This window comes from Salmo salar, chromosome 28 (genome assembly GCF_965601325.2).
Source record: "Salmo salar chromosome 28, fSalSal1, whole genome shotgun sequence".
In the NCBI taxonomy this organism is placed as follows: domain Eukaryota; kingdom Metazoa; phylum Chordata; class Actinopteri; order Salmoniformes; family Salmonidae; genus Salmo; species Salmo salar.
Genome location: NC_138318.1, coordinates 24214533 through 24236353, shown reverse-complemented (window position 1 = coordinate 24236353; position 21821 = coordinate 24214533). Strand labels below are relative to the sequence as shown.

General features: G+C 48.2%; 1 protein-coding gene across 1 annotated transcript in view; it reads left to right on the top strand.

The window, feature by feature from the left end:
- Positions 1-19728, top strand: part of srbd1 (S1 RNA binding domain 1) — an 87592-nt gene extending 67864 nt beyond the window's left edge. Inside the window, exons 15-19 of the mRNA XM_014179990.3 lie at positions 4817-4923; positions 6778-6954; positions 8171-8323; positions 17351-17535; positions 19146-19728. Coding sequence (XP_014035465.2) covers positions 4817-4923; positions 6778-6954; positions 8171-8323; positions 17351-17535; positions 19146-19438 — 915 coding nt within the window. The 3' untranslated portion in view covers positions 19439-19728. The remainder of the gene's footprint in view (positions 1-4816; positions 4924-6777; positions 6955-8170; positions 8324-17350; positions 17536-19145) is intronic.
- The last annotated feature ends 2093 nt before the right edge of the window (positions 19729-21821 follow it).

Here is a 21821-nt window from a genome sequence, read left to right as displayed (position 1 = left end):
GTAGTCTGGCTTTTTTATGGTGGTTTTGGAGCAGTGGCTTTTTCCTTGTTGAGCAGCCTTTCAGGTTATGTCGATATAGGACTCGTTTTACTGTGGATATAGATACTTTTGTACCTGTTTCTTCCAGCATCTTCACAAGGTCCTTTGCTGTTGTTCTGGGATTGATTTGCACTTTTCGCATTAAAGTATGTTCATCTCTAGGAGACAGAACACGTCTCCTTCCTGAGCGGTATAACGGCTACGTGGTCCCATGGTGTTTATACTTGCGTACAATTGTTTGTACAGATAAAAAAAAATCTGAGGTCTTGGCTGATTCTTTTGATTTTCCCATGATGTCAAGCAAAGAGGCACTGAGTTTGAAATACATCCACAGGTACACCTTCAATTGACTCAAATGATGTCAATTAGCCTATCAGAAGCTTCTAAAGCCATGACATCATTTTCTGGATTTTTCCAAGCTGTTTAAAGGCAAAGTCAACTTAGTGTATGTAAACTTCTGACCCACTGGAATTGTGATACAGTGAATTATAAGTGAAATAACCTGTCTGTAAACAATTGTTGGAAAAATTACTTGTGTCATGCACAAAGTAGATGTCCTAACCGACTTGCCAAAACTATAGTTTGTTAGCAAGAAATTTGTGGAGTGGTTGAAAAACGAGTTTTAATGACTCCAACCTAAGTTTATGTAAACTTCTGAATTAAACTGTATATATACATACATACATACACTACATACATACATACGTACGTACGTACGTACGTACGTACGTACGTACATACATACATATAAATATATTTTTTAAAGTGTATATTTTTTTTATATTGGTTCTACAGACAGATTAGTCTTCTCTTTTCAGCGGTAGGCATTTGCTTTCCAAACTGTAACTTTTTCCCATGATTGTATTTAGAAATTTGCAAAAGGCAAACAGACAGCCGCAGCATAACATTGAAATATAATCCATCGATGGCAGTTCCTGTCTGGCAGCCATTGCTAGTGTACCCATGAGTTTAACAGTCAAATTGCCAGTGTAAGAGGTTCCAAAACCCTTCTATGGATTGTATGTCTATTGCCACAATGCAAAAAACGGTATATTTGGCTCACATGCTGCCCAAATTGCGGCCTTCCCGACTGTAGGCAACCGGTAACTGCCAAAATAAAGGAAACACTTGAGTAAATGAGGGATACAAAGTTTATGTTATGGTGTGTGGGATGCATTTTCCTGGAATGGTTTAGGTCTACTTGTAGAATCTGTGCCAAGGCGCATTGAAGCTGTTCTGGCAGTCATTTTTTGAAAATATTGATCCTCTGTGGCTAAATTACGCTCTCTGGTTTGTTTTGAACATTGAGAGGGGCTCCTGTGGTTGGGCTTTGGCCTTGTCCCTGACTCACAATTGACCAGTCACATTTATTTATTATGCAGTTAATTTTGTATTTTTTTTTATTAATCAGTTACGCACGAGGCCCCCTACCTCCTCTCCTCCCCCCATCTGACGATTACCAGAGCGGCAGCAGCAGGCTCTGATGGATGTCTGGGTGTATGATACAGAGGGGGATCAGTTGACAGACGGACAATGACTAGCAGATGCAGGGGCAGATTGGCTGCAACCAGTAGATCTGGTGACAACATTTTATGTGTGTGTGGGACATGTGATTGAAGATGGGTTGCACAACAGCCTAAGAACCTCTGTGAGGGCATGGAAAGTTGGAGGACATGTTAAGAAACTAGTTTCATTGTAATGTCCAGTAGTGATGGATGTAATTTTCCTCCTTTCAGAGTGTGGCCTTGCTTTCTACCGCACATCCATTCTGAAGGTGATGGATTTCACATTGTATGACGATGTGTAGCCATAGACTGTTCACTCTGCCACCATCCGGCAAACAGTACCGGATCATCGGCTCTCGGACCAACCGGCTCTGAGACTGATTCTACCCCCAAGTCATAAGACTGCTAAATATCCAGGCTGCTAAATAGTCAATTAATTGTATAAAATGAATAATTAAAATACTGAGCTATATTTTATGCAAAAAAAAAAAAACTATTGTTTTATACTACTACAATTGCCCGGAGTTAGAAAGTTTGTTTAACAAATAAGCATTTTTTTCTCTCAAAAAGGTAGGGGTCAAAATTATTGACACCCCTAAAGATTCTTAGAAATAAAGTAGTCAAAAGTTTAGTATTTGGTCTCATATTCCTAGCAGGTAATGATTACATCAAGCTTGTGACTCTACAAACTTAATGGATGCATTTGCAGTCTGTTTTGATTGTGTTTCAGATTATTTTGTGCCCAATAGAAATGAATTGTAAATAATGTATTGTGTCATTTTGGAGTCACTTTTATTATAAATAAGAATACAATGTTTCTAAACACTTCTACATTAATGTGGATGCTAGCATGATTATGGATAATCCTGAATGAATCGTGAATAATGATAGAGAAGTTAAGTGTGCCCCTAATCTCAGCTCGTTAGCTGTATAAAAGACACCTGGGAGCCAGAAATCTTTCTGATTGAGAGGGGGTCAAATACTTATTTCCCTCATTAAAATGCAAATCAATTTATAACATTTTTGACATGCGTTTTTCTGGATTTTTTGGTTGTTATTCTGTCTCTCACTTTTCAAATAATCCTACCATTAAAATTATAGACTGATCATTTCTTGTCAGTGGGCAAACGTACAAAATCAGCAGGGGACCAAATACTTTTTTCCCTCACTGTACATTTATAGTGATTCCAAAATTCACAATACATTATTTACCATTCATTTCTATTGGGCACAAAATAATTTGAAAAGCATCCAAAACAAACTGCAAATGCATCCAACAAATTTGTAGAGTTACAAGCTTGATGTAGGCATTGTGTGCTAGGAATATGGGACCAAATACTAAACTTTTAACTTGATTTATAAGAATCTTTAAGGGTGTCAATTTTGAACACTACCTTTTGAGAAAAAATATATATTACTTGTTAAATCTCTTTGAGAAATTGTATCAGTATAAAATTGTACATAAAATATTGCTCAGTATTTGAATTATTTATTTTATACAGTTATTATTGCTCATCTTTATGAAGGGTGCCAATAATTTCTGTCCCCACTGTATAAAATAATGAGAGCCATTGCTACAATTTGTGCACTGGTAACATACTCCATATGGACACTTACTGTACATACTTTAGGGGTAACAAACGGGCTAGCCACTATTCCCCCTTTGCTCTCAATCACTTGTCATTTTTGGGCTTTGTCCTCATGTTATTTTTTCTGTGTCCATCTCAGTTTTGTACAGCCCTAGAAGTGTGAAAGGTTTGTCTGGATTAACTCCTCTGCTAATCTAAAACCCATGTGGAAGAGCTTTGAAGACTCCCTGACCCTGTCCAACAAAAACAGGCTCTGCCTCTGCACGTCTCCTCATCTATCTGCACGTCTCCTCATCTCTCTCTCTCTGCCTCTCTGCACGTCTCCATCTCTCTCTCTTTGCCTCTCAGCACGTCTCCTCATCTCTCTCTCTTTGCCTCTCTGCACGTCTCAGCTCTCTCTCTCTCTGCCTCTCTGCACGTCTCATCTCTCTGCCTCTCTGCACGTCTCATCTCTCTGCCTCTCTGCACGTCTCGTCATCTCTCTGCACGTCTCGTCATCTCTCTGCACGTCTCGTCATCTCTCTGCACATCTCGTCATCTCTCTGCCTCTCTGCACGTCTCATCTCTCTGCCTCTCTGCACGTCTCATCTCTGCCTCTCTGCACGTCTCGTCATCTCTCTGCACATCTCGTCATCTCTCTGCCTCTCTGCACGTCTCATCATCTCTCCCCACTTTCTCTCTCTCTGCACCTCTCCTCATCTCTCTCTCTCTCTCTGCCACTCAACCCCTTCATGGCCCCATGTCGGCAGATTTGCAGGAAGATATTTTGCCATAAACGGCTGCTTATATTGTGTGCCTAAATCCTTTCAGGATTGTGGCCTAATTAAAGTTGAGCACTGTACAGTACATAGCAGGTCACTTACCAAACAGCCATATGTCTCAGGTTTTTGTTATCGTGGCTGTGTTGAGTCTCATTGGTGATAGGAGGGATAACAGTAACATCCAATATGAACTGCCATATTCAGGGGATTATAGTCATGGCTCACTGAGAAAGATTTAATTATGTTGAGTGCACTGATGTCATTGATGTCAGATAGTCGTGGTAACCTCTTAAGCCAGTGGTCAGAGAGTGTGAGAAATGTAATGAAGAGTTTAATGAGGTGTTTGTGGCTGGCTGGGAGGGTTTGGGATGTTAGTTGTGGTAAGGAATAGATGACTGTTTTGGAAAGGGGATTTGTGTATGTTTAAGAGTTTTACGGATGGTCGCAGGGCTTGTGTATACGGCAGAGAATGGCTGGTTTGATTTAGGTGTGGAAGGATAGTTTGTACTGGGTAGAAGGATAGTTTAGGCTGGGTAGAAGGATAGTTTGGGCTGGGTAGAAGGATAGTTTAGCCGGGGTAGAAGGATAGTTTGGGCTGGGTAGAAGGATAGTTTGGGCTAGATAGAGGGATAGTTTAGGCTGGGTAGAGGGATAGTTTGGGCTGGGTAAAGGGATAGTTTGGACTGGGTAGAATGATAGTTTGGGCTGGGTAGAAGGATAGTTTAGGCTGGGTCGAAGGATAGTTTGGGCTGGGTAGAGGGATAGTTTAGGCTGGGTAGAGGGATAGTTTGGGCTGGGTAGAGGGATAGTTTGGGCTGGGTAGAGGGATAGTTTGGGCTGGTTAACGGTGTGGGGGCTAGCATACTGTAGCTTTAGCTGTTTGAGAGACACATGTTGTAATGGCTGCCATCACTCTTTCCAGCACGATGTGTCTCAGAGCTCTCTGAAGGCAGCCCTGGACGGGGTGGTGCAGGAGTGTGTGAGCTTCGTGGGAGTGGACATCAACATCTGCTCAGAGACCCTGATGAGGTAGGGCCGAATAGTTTCCCTCAGCAGTCACAACATGGCCTTCACACACGATCTGACCGCCAGCGCACTGTTTAGTCTGACGCCCCACTCTGTCTCCCACTCTGTCTCCCACTCTAGCCCGACTGGGACGGGCAGGCCTGACAGAGGGAATCATTTACATTTTAGTCATTTCGCAGACGCTCTTATCCAGAGTGACTTACAGGAGCGCTTATGGTTACGTGCCTTGCTCAAGGGCACATCGGCAGATTCTTCACATAGTCTGCTCGGGATTCGCACCAGCGACCTTTCGGTTACTGGCCCAATGCGCCTAACCGCTATGCTACCTGCCGCCCAATGCTTGGCTGACAGGCAGACTCACACTCCCAAAACACATTCACACACACACAGTCACTCCCTCACCCCCCTTGTCTGCCTCTGTAAAGGCTTGGAGAGAGTTACAGCATGTTTGTTTTACTCGGCGCTTGGCCTTAACCAACAAAACAACAAACTAGTGTTCAAGGTGTCATTACTACATTCCAAAATCTCCTAGTGACCCCCTTCTCTTTCTTTATACACACACACAGCACACCATTACACCTTTTTCTAAGGGAAAGCCTTTTATGAAATGAAGGTGCAGGGCCAGGCAGTAGGCAGTGATCAGGTCATCTGTTTACCTGGGTGTTAATGAGGTTTTTACAGGGGCCCCAGACAGGCCTGCCTAACGCTCCAGAGCCCCAGACACACTGGACGTGTTCAATATTACTAGCCCTTTATTTAGGAGGGATGACATACTGTGGTATGTTTACACTAGGTCTGTCCTGTCTGTCTGTCTGTCTGTCTGTGTCTCTGTCAGACAGACAGACACACAGACACACAGACAGACACACAGACACACAGACAGACAGACAGACAGACAGAGACACAGACAGACAGAGACACAGACAGACAGAGACACAGACAGACAGAGACACAGACAGACAGAGACACAGACAGACAGAGACACAGACAGACAGACAGAGACACAGACAGACAGACAGACAGACAGACAGACAGACAGACAGACAGACAGACAGACAGACAGACAGACAGACAGACAGAGACACAGACAGACAGACAGACAGACAGACAGACAGAGACACAGACAGACAGACAGACAGACAGAGACACACACAGACAGACAGACAGAGACACAGACAGACAGAGACACACACAGACAGACAGACAGAGACACAGACAGACAGACAGAGACACACACAGACAGACAGACAGACAGACAGACAGACAGAGACACAGACAGACAGACAGACAGACAGAGACACACACAGACAGACAGACAGAGACACAGACAGACAGAGACACAGACAGACAGACAGAGACACAGACAGACAGAGACACAGACAGACAGAGACACAGACACAGACAGAGACAGAGACACAGACAGACTGACTGACTGACTGACTGACTGACTGACTGACTGACTGACTGACTGTCTGTCTGTCTGTCTGGACTGCCAGTGCACTGGCAAACTGGAGGTCACCAGAGCAAAGCCCCTCAAAGCCTGTAGTCTGGAGAATGGAAAAGGTCACACACACAGAACATGTATGTCTTAGGGAAACTCTGGGAGATTTATTCCTAAACATTGCTGTGATTTCCAAGAAAAATAAGGTGTGGTTTTCCAGGTCACATGCTCCAATAGATGAGCAAATGGCCGAGCGAGGGTAACAACAACAACAGTCTCTTGATGATGTTCCCTGCTAGTAATACGATGCTGCCCTTCCTCCTTGTCCTTAATGGAGAGATGTGGAATTACCAACTATGGTGTTACTGTTGTTCTGTGGTTTTTACTGCAGTAACCTATGTGTGTCTGTGTGTCAGACACGTGGCAGGTCTGAATACAGGGCGTGCAAAGAGCATAGCAGAGTGGAGGGAGACGAACGGGCCCTTCATGAACAGAGATCAGCTGAGACTGGTGAAGGGCCTGGGCCCTAAGAGCTACCAGCAATGTGCCGGCTTCATCAGAATCAACCCTCAAAACCATCTCACCAACCACAGGTACACACAACCCACCAACCACAGGTACACACAACCCACCAACCACAGGTACACACAACCCACCAACCACAGGTACACACAACCCACCAACCACAGGTACACACAACCCACCAACCACAGGTACACACAACCCACCAACCACAGGTACAGCAGCATCAGACCTGCCAACCTGCACGCATTTTGCATACCATGCTCGCAATTTGAGGTCAAAGTACTCTGGTATTAAAAACAACCATAAAATATGCAACCATAGGCTTCTAGTTGGCACGTTGCGTTTTTTGACTCGACCGTCTGAAGTTGGAGCTGAGCCAATCAGAGGACTTGGGCGAGGACCTCAAATCTTTAGCTCTCCGCTCCAGCCCCCTCGCTCTCCGCTCCAGCTCCCTCGAGCTGGACGGCAGTTCACCACTTTGTCCGGAGACACCACTAATGTGTGAGGAATATGGAGAACTGTTTGCCAAATTCATTTTACCAAAATTGTATGTTTTAGTCAAGCACATAACCACTATCATTTCGTAGTTTGCTCCTTAGTTAAGGCATCATTATGACAAAGGTAGTTAGCTACAGTGTTTTGTCAGCTAAGCCAACGGTAGTAGGCGGGAGCGTGTTGACGAGCAAGGAAACGTGCAGTGTTGCGGTACTTAAGTGCCTGTCACTGCGTGGATGGAAACAGACATGACAGAGAGCTGTTCTGCTAAAACCCTCCTTCACAGAAATGTATATTGGACTGTTAAAGATTAGTAGGCCTGTGTTAATGAATCAGTTGTTGATCTGTCCTCTGATATTACTGTATGTCAACAGTAGGCAGCTAATGATGTCATAATAGTCAGTCCACCAATGACAAGGTATGTTGAAAGATTGGTAGCCTAGTAGTCAGACCTAACTTGTTCTGTCCATATATAAAAATGACATTTGATTTGTAGAGCGCTTTTGATTTACAGACAGAAATCACAAAGCTCTTATTAACAATATGAGCAACTATTGAAATATACACTAGCTAGTTCACAGGTTCACTGATTGACCCACTCAAGGGAAAAAGTGTATTAGTTACACCATGGACATAGACTGAGCGCTGACTGAAATGATTCTTATTTTTATTATGAGGATATTTCAATTCATGACTTTGAATTGACTAAATTGAAAATGGAATTGCACCCAATCTTGTTTGAGATGCTCTCCCATCCTCTACTCAGTGAGTGTGGTGTTGTGTTGGTAGTGATGCAGCAGGGGGTAACTCAGCCCAAGCAGCCCAGGAGAAGCCTGCAGCCAAGGGGAAGGGAAAGAGCAAAGCCTCAGCTGCTGTACCTACCCTGCCCAACCCTCTGGACCAGACCTGCATCCACCCAGAGTCCTATGCTGTGGCCAGGAGGTGAGAACTACTTACAACCACCACCCACCACCCCAAAGCATGTTCCAACTAACGTGAGCTTCAATTTTACCCCAGCTTGTAGGCTACTTCTGGGGGCATTGGGGGATGGTTGCTTATAGTTTTTTTTGGTTTTGATTTGGCCAGACATGGGAGCCAAACGTGTGTGTGTGTGTGTGTGTGTGTGTGTGTGTGTGTGTGTGTGTGTGTGTGTGTGTGTGTGTGTGTGTGTGTGTGTGTGTGTGTGTGTGTGTGTGTGTTTACTGCTTGTAGTCGTGTGTGAGGAGGATCTTGGTAGCATCTGGTCCTGTGGCGCTGTGCTGTGTGAGATGTGATTGTTAGCGCTGCTGGTGCTGATATCAAAAGCACATTGAGCATCTGCCCTGGGCTTTGCAGCTCTGTGGCTGGGTGGCTGTCTATCTGAATGGGGCTGGACCCTGCAGCTGCAGTCACTCAAATCTGTTTAGACTACATCAACCTGACACTTAGCATTGGCTCTTAGCATGTTGATGTGCCTTTCACTGCTAGCGTGAATGTATTTTTACATGTGGAAAAGAGAAAGAACTTCATCAGGCAGGACTCATTTTGCTCCAAATGGGGTGTACAGATAGGGTTGTCTCTCTGCCTCAGTGATCTATCATTAAAGGGGCCCATAGGGGTTAGAGGTTTAACAAAACCACTTACAACTAGGAGAGGGCAAATAATCACCCTGTCATATTCTCACAACCACCCCCCCTCTTCCCTGCTTTACTCCCTTTCTTTCTCCCTCATTCCCCCTCTCATACACCTTTCCCCCTCTGTTTGTTTTATTTTCTCTGTTGAGCCTCATTTCCTACTAAATTAGACAGAAGAGCCTCACTCTATCTATTATCACAAGTCTATATTGTTACCAAACGCTGCTGGTCCTAATGGAGGAGGTTCTGTTAGTGCTGCTGGTCCTAATGGAGGAGGTTCTGTTAGTGCTGCTGGTCCTAATGGAGGAGGTTCTGTTAGTGCTGCTGGTCCTAATGGAGGAGGTTCTGTTAGTGCTGCTGGTCCTAATGGAGGAGGTTCTCTTAATGCTGCTGGTCCTAATGGAGGAGGTCCTCTTAATGCTGCTGGTCCTAATGGAGGAGGTTTTCTTAGTGCTGCTGGTCCTAATGGAGGAGGTTCTCTTAATGCTGCTGGTCCTAATGGAGGAAGTCCTCTTAATGCTGCTGGTCCTAATGGAGGAGGTTCTCTTAATGCTGCTGGTCCTAATGGAGGAGGTTCTCTTAATGCTGCTGGTCCTAATGGAGGAGGTCCTCTTAATGCTGCTGGTCCTAATGGAGGAGGTCCTCTTAATGCTGCTGGTCCTAATGGAGGAGGTTCTCTTAATGCTGCTGGTCCTAATGGAGGAGGTTCTCTTAATGCTGCTGGTCCTAATAGAGGTCCTCTTAATGCTGCTGGTCCTAATGGAGGAGGTCCTCTTAATGCTGCTGGTCCTAATGGAGGAGGTCCTCTTAATGCTGCTGGTCCTAATGGAGGAGGTCCTCTTAATGCTGCTGGTCCTAATGGAGGAGGTCCTCTTAATGCTGCTGGTCCTAATGGAGGAGGTTCTCTTAATGCTGCTGGTCCTAATGGAGGAGGTTCTCTTAATGCTGCTGGTCCTAATGGAGGAGGTCCTCTTAATGCTGCTGGTCCTAATAGAGGAGGTCCTCTTAATGCTGCTGGACCTAATGGAGGAGGTCCTCTTAATGCTGCTGGTCCTAATGGAGGTTCTCTTAATGCTGCTAGTCCTAATGGAGGTTCTCTTAATGCTGCTGGTCCTAATGGAGGTTCTCTTAATGCTGCTGGTCCTAATGGAGGTCCTCTTAATGCTGCTGGTCCTAATGGAGGAAGTCCTCTTAATGCTGCTGGTCCTAATGGAGGAGGTCCTCTTAATGCTGCTGGTCCTAATGGAGGAGGTTCTCTTAATAATGCTGCTGGTCCTAATGGAGGAGGTTCTCTTAATAATGCTGCTGGTCCTAATGGAGGAGGTTCTCTTAATGCTGCTGGTCCTAATGGAGGAGGTTCTCTTAATGCTGCTGGTCCTAATGGAGGAGGTTCTCTTAATGCTGCTGGTCCTAATGGAGGAGGTCCTCTTAATGCTGCTGGTCCTAATGGAGGAGGTCCTCTTAATGCTGCTGGTCCTAATGGAGGAGGTTTTCTTAATGCTGCTGGTCCTAATAGAGGAGGTCCTCTTAATGCTGCTGGTCCTAATGGAGGAGGTTTTCTTAATGCTGCTGGTCCTAATGGAGGAGGTTCTCTTAATGCTGCTGGTCCTAATGGAGGAGGTCCTCTTAATGCTGCTGGTCCTAATGGAGGAGGTCCTCTTAATGCTGCTGGTCCTAATGGAGGAGGTCCTCTTAATGCTGCTGGTCCTAATGGAGGAGGTCCTCTTAATGCTGCTGGTCCTAATGGAGGAGGTTCTCTTAATGCTGCTGGTCCTAATGGAGGAAGTTCTCTTAATGCTGCTGGTCCTAATGGAGGAGGTTCTCTTAATGCTGCTGGTCCTAATGGAGGAGGTTCTCTTAATGCTGCTGGTCCTAATGGAGGGGTCCTCTTGCTGCTGGCCAATGGGGGGCCTCGCTGCGTCCTAATGGAGGAGCGCTGGTCCTTGGAGGCTTAATGCTGCTGGTCCTAATGGAGGAGGTCCTCTTAATGCTGCGGGTCCTAATGGAGGAGGTCCTCTTAATGCTGCTAGTCCTAATGGAGGTCCTCTTAATGCTGCTGGTCCTAATGGAGGAGGTTTTCTTAATGCTGCTGGTCCTAATGGAGGAAGCTGCGGCCTGGGGGCCTCTAATGCTGCTGCCGGGGGTCCTAGGCGCGGCCATGGAGGAAGTCCTCTTAATGCTGCTGGTCCTATTGGAAGAGGTTCTCTTAGTGCTGCTGGTCCTAATGGAGGAGGTTCTCTTAATGCTGCTGGTCTTAATGCTGCTGGTCTCTTATTGCCAATTGTCATTATACAGACAGAATGGGTTGACTAGACCATGCGTGACCACTAGCAAGCAATCTCTCTCTCTCTCTGTCTCTCTCTTCCCAGAAAAATCTGTGCAGCTGTTCAGTACTGGAAGAATTTAAGTCATGATTTTGGAAATGAGGGAATTTGGGTTATTCCTAATATAGTGTGGCACAGTATGTGGGTTAGCCAGCCCCAGAGCCCTGGTTGTGTCCAGAGCTGGAGGAATGGCTTGAGACTAATGAAGCGAACACGGCGTCTGTCTGAACGATGGCTTTATAATGACACTGACAAGCATGAGAGATTCCCAACAATCTGTAACCCATTTGGACACAGCTCACAGACACATCCCTCTTTTCCTCTCTGGCACCCTCCCCTCTTCCCCGATCTCTACCCCTCTCTCACACACATACTGGCAGTACAATTCAGAGGCCAGATAAGCAAATACTTGGAACCTCCTTTTAACAGTTCCTTATTGTTTGATGTTAGTGAAATCTTATCTGCTCAGCCGTTACTGTAAATGAAAACAGGTTTTAAGGTAAATCTCACAGTGACTTTGAGCGTTATATTAAAACGCTACGCTGTTCCTCCCTTTAACACATATCACAGATCCTGGTACAGTGTATGGGGGAGGACAGAGGCTTAAATCAATCCCACATTTGATCCTAGCAGGCGTGTGGCAGCCTTTATTGGGTTTTGGGGGCTGATACTGTTGCATTACAGCTGATGTGTGAGGCGTGGGCCAGCAGGCAGTCATGGAGGATCCTGTTGCTCTAATGTGATGAACCTGATACACTCAGCCACACCGCTGGGAACGACTAATACACACACAGATATAACCAAACTCACACACAGTCATCCATCCACAATGGCCTGCTGTCTGCATTGAATAGTGTGGATGCATAGAACTGGATTTTAGAGTAGACTATTTGCAGTACATAGTGTACTTAAGAGTTGCACTGAACATAATGAGACAATTACGGTGAATCATCTACCCCAGTAAAAGTCATGCGTGTAGTGTCAGTCATAGATGTTGAGTGTCAGATCTTCAGTCCACAAATCAAATCAAAGTTTATTTGTTACGTGCACAGGATACAGGGTGTAAACGGCACAATGTAATGCTCTCCTCAACAGTGCAGTACACTTTATCAATTGGGGCAGCAGGTAGCCTAGCAGTTCAGAGTGTTGGACCATTAACCGAAAGGTTGCTGGTTTGAATCCCCGAGCCGACTAGGTGACAAATCTTGCGATATGCCCTTGAGCAAGGCACTTAACCCTAATCGCGCCTGTTAGTCGCTCCGAATAAGAGCGTCTGCTAAATGACTAAAATGTAAATATTATCAAAAATATTCACCTACTGTTCAGTATGCGGTACAGAAGTGATGATTGAGAGCCCACTTGGCTGGCTGGCTGGCTGGCGGGCTGGCTGTGTAATAGACTGGGTCAACTCTCTTAACTCCTTCAAGGTGGATCTGGACAGGCTCTATGCTGAGGCCCACCCAGCCTCTCTCTGTGTGTAGCCCTGGGCCTCGTCCAGCGCTCTGGCCCCGTCACCACTGGTTCTCATTACCACCACCCAGAGGGAGAGGAGAGGTGGAGAGGGTACTCACTGGGCCTCGCCCAGCGCTCTGGCCCCGTCACCACTGGTTCTCATTACCACCACCCAGAGGGAGAGGAGAGGTGGAGAGGGTACTCACTGGGCCTCGCCCAGCGCTCTGGCCCCGTCACCACTGGTTCTCATTACCACCCCCCAGAGGGAGAGGAGAGGTGGAGAGGGTACTCACTGGGCCTCGCCCAGCGCTCTGGCCCCGTCACCACTGGTTCTCATTACCACCACCCAGAGGGAGAGGAGAGGTGGAGAGGGTACTCACTGGGCCTCGCCCAGCGCTCTGGCCCCGTCACCACTGGTTCTCATTACCACCACCCAGAGGGAGAGGAGAGGTGGAGAGGGTACTCACTGGGCCTCGCCCAGCGCTCTGGCCCCGTCACCACTGGTTCTCATTACCACCACCCAGAGGGAGAGGAGAGGTGGAGAGGGTACTCACTGGGCCTCGCCCAGCGCTCTGGCCCCGTCACCACTGGTTCTCATTACCACCACCCAGAGGGAGAGGAGAGGTGGAGAGGGTACTCACTGGGCCTCGAGCGAGAAGCAGAGGCCCATGGCTGAGCTCCCTCCCTGGTACCCCTTAAACACAAACACACCAGGCTGAAACCCGAGCCCTGCAGAACACCCCCGCCCAAACCAAAGACGCCACCCTACCGCCCACCCGCCACAACCACCACCAGGGCCTGCGCTGTGCCTGTTCATAAATCACCCCGTGTTCCCCCTACCCCCTCCAGGAGAGACACACTACCTCTGTGGCTCTGATGACCAGCACAGAAATCAGGGAGGAAGGGAGAGTGGGAGAGGGGTGTTTCTGAAGAAAGGCTTCTTATTTTACTGTTTTGTTTTGTCTGGTTTGTTGCCTGATCTAGATAGATGATAGCTGGGGGGCATTGGTTGAGTTCCATGATAGCTTTGTGTGTGTGTTTCTTTTTAGAATTTTTTGTGTGTGTGTGTGTGTGTGTGTGTGTGTGTGTGTGTGTGTGTGTGTGTGTGTGTGTGTGTGTGTGTGTGTGTGTGTGTGTGTGTGTGTGTGTGTGTGTGTGTGTGTGTGTGTGTGTGTGTGTGTGTGTGTGTGTGTGTGTGTGTGTGTGTGTATTTGTATTTGTATGCTTTGGTTCAGTATGTTGTGCTTTACTTGACCATAGTGTGTATTGATCGGGCTACACAGAGCCCACATGCACACTCCGTGTTGTGTGGCTAGAGAGGTAAAGTGATCTGGAGTGATGTGAGCTGCCTGCCTGCCACGTGACTCTAACTGAGCCAGGCTGGAAGTCATCAGCCAGCCAGGAGAGCCAACATGGAGACCCAGCAAGTCTGTTACTATGTGCTCCGTGTGTACTTTTCACTATTTTTCAGAACCTCATAATTCACTCAGGGGACTTTTCTATTTTTCTTTTTTATGCTTTACCTTGGTGAGCTGAGCAGGATGCTTACTAACTGACTGACTGACTGACTGACTGACTGACTGACTGACTGTAAACTCTATTTATTAGGGAGTGTTTCTCCTATGTGGTCATTCTATCCCTGTGTCTGGCCTTCTCAGTGCCAGAGGATCCTACCAGGTCTGTGGGTTAGTTCTTAAGGACACTGGAGGGTCTGGATAGATAGAGGCCACAGTTCAAGGGCACCATTCATCTCAGTCCAGAGACAAGCTCGGGGTCAGAGGTCGAACGGCAAGGGGTGAGCGTGGCTGGACAGAGACCCCTACAGCTGCACTGTACAGTTTGTACACAGCCTGTGTAGAGTTACATCTCCACAGCCAACTGCACTTGTCAACGAGACGTGTGTGTGTGCATGTCTGTGTATTAATAAGAGTAGGTTCTGTGTGTGTACATTATGAATGTGTCTTTCCAGCAGCAGTCGTCCTCTGGGGCAGCTACAGGAAGTGGGTGTGGCCTGGACCCACCTGCTCTGTCAGTCACAGGGAGGACAGCTGCTGCTGAGTAGCTGGCGTCAGGATTCCACGACAACAGACGGACATCCATCACCGACGATAGCTGCCTAGCGGGTCCTCCTGCCCTCAGCTGTGGCCTGGATTCCTACTGCCCCCCCCCTCCACAACCCCCTATAGACCTTTCAGACCCCCTGCAATCCTACAGGCACCTCTGGCCAGTCTGACCCCATCCCTTGGGCCTACACCCCTAGGTTCTAGATACCAGCTTCTTTCTAAGAGTGTACTGTCTGTTGGCTGTCTGCTCTGTACAAGTGCACACTTTGAGGGATTACAATTCAGATCTAGATTCAGAGTTCTGGATTTGCACCTGTTAGTAGTTTCTTGACACATATTTTAGTCATTCTGATTGTGTCTAGGATGGTTCCTATCATGTTATGTGATGGTCAGTTTGAATGGATGCTCATTCATGGAGTGATGAGATATTATTCAGAAAGTGGGATGGGCCTGCCTGCTGGCGGCTGAGTGCTCCAGTCCAGGTTGAGCAGGGGCGGGCTTCCAGGTCTCGGTGGCGATGGTGTTTACCAGCCTGCGTAGACAGAGGTGATTTATGGAGAGGTGAGGGGTGACGTCCCCGCAGTGTGCACTTATGAACAGAGAGAGCATGAGCTGGGACTCTGAAACCAGAGATTTAGGGCATAATTATTCTCACACCTCAATCCCCCTCTCTCCCTCTCCTCCTCCCATTCACCCTGAGGCCTCTCAATTGGTCTGCCAGGGGGCCAGGCACACGTGCTGCGGCCCACCATGGAGCGCAGTTAAAAAGTCATTCATTAAGACTGCTTACCCCACCTGTGTGTGAACTGGCCTGCAGGGACAGAGAGCGAGCAGGAGAGAGGATGGATGGATGGAGATGGGTTAGGAGCAGGGGGGGCTGCCTGTCTCCCTCCGTAACTCCGGCTCCTCAGGCAGGCTGGCAGGCTTCTCACAACAGCAGGCAGGCTTCTCACAACAGCAGGCAGGCAGGCTTCTCACATCAGCAGGCAGGCAGACTTCTCACATCAGCAGGCTTCTTACATCAGCAGGCTGGCAGGCTTCTTACATCACCAGGCTGGCAGGCTTCTCACATCAGCAGGCTGGCAGGCAGGCATCTCACATCGGCAGGCAGGCAGGCATCTCACATCGGCAGGCAGGCAGGCTTCTCATATCAGCAGGCAGGCAGGCTTCTCATATCAGCATGCAGGCAAGCTTCTCACACCAGCAGGCAGGCAGGCAGGCTTCTCACACCAGCAGGCAGGCAGGCAGGCTTCTCACACCAGCAGGCAGCCAGGCTTCTCACACCAGCAGGCAGCCAGGCTTCTCACACCAGCAGGCAGGCAACAGGCTGGCCACACCAGCAGGCAGGCAGGATGGCCACATCGGCTGGCTGGCTACACTGGCAGGCTGGCAACACCAGCAGGCTGGCCACACCGGAAGGCTGGCCACACCGGAAGGCTGGCCACACCGGCAGGCAGGCAGGCTTCTCACACCAGCAGGTTGGCAGGGAGGCTTCTCACACCAGCAGGGAGGCTTCTCACACCAGCAGGCAGGCAGGCGGGCTTCTCACACCAGCAGGCTGGCTTCTCACACCGGCAGGCTGGCAGGCAGGCTTCTCACACCAGCAGGCTGGCAGGCAGGCTTCTCACACCAGCAGGCTGGCAGGCAGGCTTCTTACAGCAGCAGGCTGGCAGGCAGGCTTCTTACAGCAGCAGGCAGGCTTCTCATACCAGCAGGCTGGCAGGCAGGCTTCTTACAACAGCAGGCTGGCAGGCAGGCTTCTTACAGCAGCAGGCAGGCTTCTCACACCAGCAGGCTGGCAGGCAGGCTTCTCATACCAGCAGGCTGGCAGGCAGGCTTCTTACAGCAGCAGGCTGGCAGGCAGGCTTCTTACAGCAGCAGGCAGGCTTCTCATACCAGCAGGCTGGCAGGCAGGCTTCTCATACCAGCAGGCTGGCAGGCAGGCTTCTTACAGCAGCAGGCTGGCAGGCAGGCTTCTTACAGCAGCAGGCAGGCTTCTCATACCAGCAGGCTGGCAGGCAGGCTTCTTACAACAGCAGGCTGGCAGGCAGGCTTCTTACAGCAGCAGGCAGGCTTCTCACACCAGCAGGCTGGCAGGCAGGCTTCTCATACCAGCAGGCTGGCAGGCAGGCTTCTTACAGCAGCAGGCTGGCAGGCAGGCTTCTTACAGCAGCAGGCAGGCTTCTCATACCAGCAGGCTGGCAGGCAGGCTTCTTACAGCAGCAGGCAGGCTTCTCATACCAGCAGGCTGGCAGGCAGGCTTCTCTACAGCAGGCGGCAGGCAGGCTTCTCATACCAGCAGGCTGGCAGGACACCAGATCATTACTTAGGGCTTTTTTGTTTCTCTGTCTGTGTTTGTTCGTAGTTAAATGCACCAGTCCATGTATTGTATTGTATTGTGTTGTGTCCCTGATAAGCGACTTTGGGTCCTTAAGACGCGAAATATAAATCCCATGTTATTATATATATACATTATGATGATGCTGTGTCTGACTCCCCTGTCTCTCCTCTCCCTAGTTTCCTGTCCCTGGTAGGGGGTAGTGTGGACCAGATGGGCCGGCCAGAGCTCAGACAGTGTGTGGAGGCCAGTGTGAAATGTCAAGGTCTAGAGGCCCTGGCTGGAACTCTCAACACCACCCCAGACACACTGCAGCTCATCATAGACGGACTCACCCAGCCTCCTGGCTTTGACATCCGCCAAGGTAAAACCTCACCTCTGTCCCAGACCTACTGTCACTATAGTCCTATTACACAAGTCTGGTGTCAGAGCCTTGTCCTGGGCCGTATCTAAAGCCATTCACCCTTTACTGGACCCCTCTCCTGAGGACCATTACTACATCTCACCCATATCAACGGGCCTGTTATGAATGTTATCCTACTCCAGCCCAGCCCAAGCACTGACCCAACCTGTCATTTAATAAGACTGGGCCTCTCCGTCTCTCTCTCTCTCTCTCTCTCTCTCTCTCTCTCTCTCTCTCTCTCTCTCTCTCTCTCTCTCTCTGTCTCTCTCTCTCTGTCTCTCTCTCTGTCTCTCTCTGTCTCTGTCTCTCTCTCTCTCTCTCTCTCTCTCTCTCTCTGTCTCTCTCTGTCTCTCTCTCTCTGTCTCTCTCTGTCTCTCTCTCTCTCTCTCTCTCTCTCTCTCTCTCTCTCTCTCGCTCTGTGGTTCTTGGTCAGCTGGTTAAATTGGTCAGCTGGTTCCTATTGTAGAACAGTTAGAAAGTGATCCAGTCATCTCAAAAAGCATGCCTCCTCCTCGTCATGAAACGTGATATGCTGTTATCACCCGTCCCTGCAGGAAAACAGTGTTGTGCTTCTCTCACCTAGTGGTTGTAGCAGAGGCCGTGTTGTGGTTTTATAGATGATCTTAGTTTTTCTCAACTAGACGCCACAGGGGAGGTCACCGTGGAGGACGCGGCAGTGTAGTTCTGGATTTCTCCTTAAAGAGAAGAGCCTCTTTCTCATTAATGATATATCTGTCGGCAGGCAGGACAGTAACGACCTGGGTCTTCCCCCTCCAAATGATGACAGGGGACATCAAAGCCTGGAGCGCTGCCCGGCCCAGTCTAGGCCCCTCAAACACACAGGCTCTGGGGAACTGGGCAGGGGGTTGGATCTTCAGTATGAAGGGGAGGTAGATGAGAGAGAGAGTGGGGGATGATATGAGGGGAGAGATGCCAGAATCCCAACCCAGACCACTGGCACTCTGTCTGTCTGTCCTAAGTGTATCAGTTTGTAGACTGGCTGGTCATTGCTGACAAGTATGAAGTGCGGTAGAGAAATGGAGCGATCTACAGCCTCAAGTGTTGACTTGGCTTCAATCCTGAACAGAAATGTTCCATTGTCATGTTCTGTCTCTAAAGGGCATGCTGGTAGCAGCACTGGTGCAGTGAGTTCAGATCAGTCATGGGCGACTGTCAATCATATTGAATGAGAGAGGGGTGTGTAGGGTAGTGTGTTGGGAGCTGGGTGTCAGCGTCTGGAGGTCATGGGTTCAGCAGCAGGTTGAGGTGCTCAGGTTCTGTTGTGATGTGTCTCAGTGCATACTCAGCTGTGTCAACAGATAGCATGAGATTCGGGTGTTAGAAGAGGATAATTGTAGATGAGTGTTTCCTGGACCGTGAGCCCATGCTGAAGTTAATGCTCCAGAAAACGGACAAAATGGAAAACTGAAAAAGCAAAGCCCGTGAGGAATGTGGAAGTATGCAGAAGCAAATATTGTGTATCCTGCTTAGAAATATGATATCTGTTCTTCATTCCACTGTTTAACCTCCCTCCTTTCCTTTCTCTCCTTCTCTCTTTCACTCCCCCGCAGACTTCGAGAAGGCAGACTTCAAGCGTGGCATTGTGTCTATGAGTGACCTGAGAGAGGGGGTGGTTCTGACGGGCCGGGTGGAAAACGCCACTCTGTTCGGGGCCTTCGTGGACATCGGAGTGGGCCGCAACGGGCTCATCCATAAGAAGTACATCACCCCAGACAAGCTGCCAGCTGACCAGAGGAGACGCAGCCTAGCCCTGGGCCCCGGGGAGAAGGTGGAGGTCAGGGTGCTCAACGTGGACCCTCAGCGGGGCCGCATTGGACTGGACCTCATACGGGTCCTCAGATAGACCAGTGTGCACTGGACCATGGCTTTGTTGGGTCATGTTCAGTAGGGCGAAAATGTTATAAAAACAGTAAAATAACTACCTGAACGCGACCCTTCTGTGTAGCCACTACTAGAGCATCTCTGTGACAGAAGATACTGACATGGATGTTGAAGTGTCATTACTGACATGTAGTTTTCAGTATGTTAGACCAACTCTTTATGCCTCAGTTTGTATTATTTTAAAAACCATGTTTAAACATGTTTTGAGAAATGTGTTAATAAATGGAAAATGATCAACCAAAGTGATGAAAATCAAGCCTAACTGAATTTTTGTAAAACCCAGTATTGTGACATTGTCTGTTAAGTGATGATTGGCTAGGTACTCATTTAAATTATTCTCACCTGCTGGATGCTGTTACTGTGGCAAGTATCAGACGGTGTCTCTGCTGTCTTGTTACCCGGCCCTGCCAGTGAGTTGATTGACAGTCTCTGAGGGGAGGGGCGGGGCAGGGGGAGTAAGCCAGAGGGCCACAGCGAAAGGAGCCCAGACACAATTATCCCAGGACAGAGCCGCTGTGCCGCACTAATCATACGCTTCAAAATGAATCCCATATTCCCCTCTGTATTATCCAATCTGTTTGTGTTTATGTGGCACACATTGAGCAATGCATCAATAAGGCACACACAAGCCTGCTGGAGTCCCCTGTGTAAACCTTGGAGAATACCCAACCAGTGTTGCTCCCTCCAGGATAGAAGGGGCATTTGCATAGTGCATCTAACACTGTCATTGTGTTACAGAGTTGTTTCATCAAGACTGACCAACAGTGGCAGTGCTTTGTAGTGATGAAAGACTATACATGCCGATTGGCTTCATGCACGCTCCCTTGTGTTGTCTCTTTAGTTTCCAAATCAGTGTTATTGTTTAGTGTTTGAGTGGCTTTGTCATTTTTCATGTCGTCTCCTAATCAGGATTATAAATCGCTTAGCTTTTCGGTAGTGTTGTCATTTTTCATGTTCTCTCTTCTATTTTCTCTCTCACTGTGTGTGTGGTCCATCTGTGGCGTGTGTGAGAGAAGTAGGGTCTGACAGGAGTGTGTTCAATCTTTTCCCTCTCACTTGGGCTCCTAGACACACAGAGCTTTCCATGGTCTCCCCACACGGTCCTGTCCAGCCAGTGAGAGCCACTTCACAAGGGGAGACCAGTGTCATTACAACCCTCTCTTCAGGAGCACAAGTCACTCTCCCCTCTGAACGTGACCACGCAGATACCAGAGGCAATTTGACTGGCAGCTACTGTCGGGTATGTCTATCAAACACACTGGTGGAGCCCCCCCCAAACAAGTTGTAATTATTACAACAGAAGGCAGGCTGCAGCCGGCCTCGGCAGAGGCTGATTCAAATGACTAACGGTGAGGATGGGAGGGATCCTGCCTTCTCTGTGCTCTCTCTGCTGTGTTTCTGACTGAGTTCTATGACCATTCATCCATCTCTCCCATCTCTGTCCCATAGAGGTTGGCTCACTGCCCAACAAGACCTCACGGTTTAACACTGACTTCAGTATTCGACGTTTGTCCACGGAGGGGTAATGAAAACATCATCCATGGTGTGCAAAATGGAAAGAGATCTCCCAGTTGGCCTTGTGTGTGTGAGAGACTAAGTCCTGGTGTGAGGTCACTTTATGAAGGTTGTGTAATAGATTGTATCCTCCACCTCCTTCCAGCCCTATTGGGCTCTGAGTCATCTCCCCACAATGACATAGTGCTTGATGATGGGGAGATGGGCAGAGGCCAACAGTAAACCAACCAGCTTAGGGTTGGGTGGATGTAAGGATTTAGTGCCAGGGTATGAAACATGTCTTTTCAATGTCAAGTTTATTTGTCATATGCACAGCATACACATGTTGTACACAGTACAATAAAATGTTAACTTGCAGGTTCACCTCTCAGCAATGCGGCTATAAGAATGAAAGTAAGTTTTCCAAAAAATAGACATATTACAAATGTGTAATTTTCACTGAGTTTAGAGATTAACATTGTGGTCTTTTGGCAATAGCGGGGGAATGTATTCATAGACTGGTGAACCACAGCATGGATCATCTGCTCTCAAACTGATATTGAGCTAAAGTCATACCCTAGTTCAGCGTTCTCCAAACTCAGTCCTGGGGACCCCAAGAGGTGCATGTTGTGATTTTTGCCCGAACATTACACAGCTGATTCAAATCATCAAATAGTCATCAAGCTTTGATGATTTGAATCAGCTGTGTAATGTTTGGGTAAAAACCAAAACGTGCACCTCTTGAGGTCCCCAGGACTGAGTTTGGGAAATGCTTCCCTAGTTCATACCCCAGTTTTCTGAACTCTTCCCAGCAGCACCTGTCACCCATATCCCTCACACCTACGATGAGT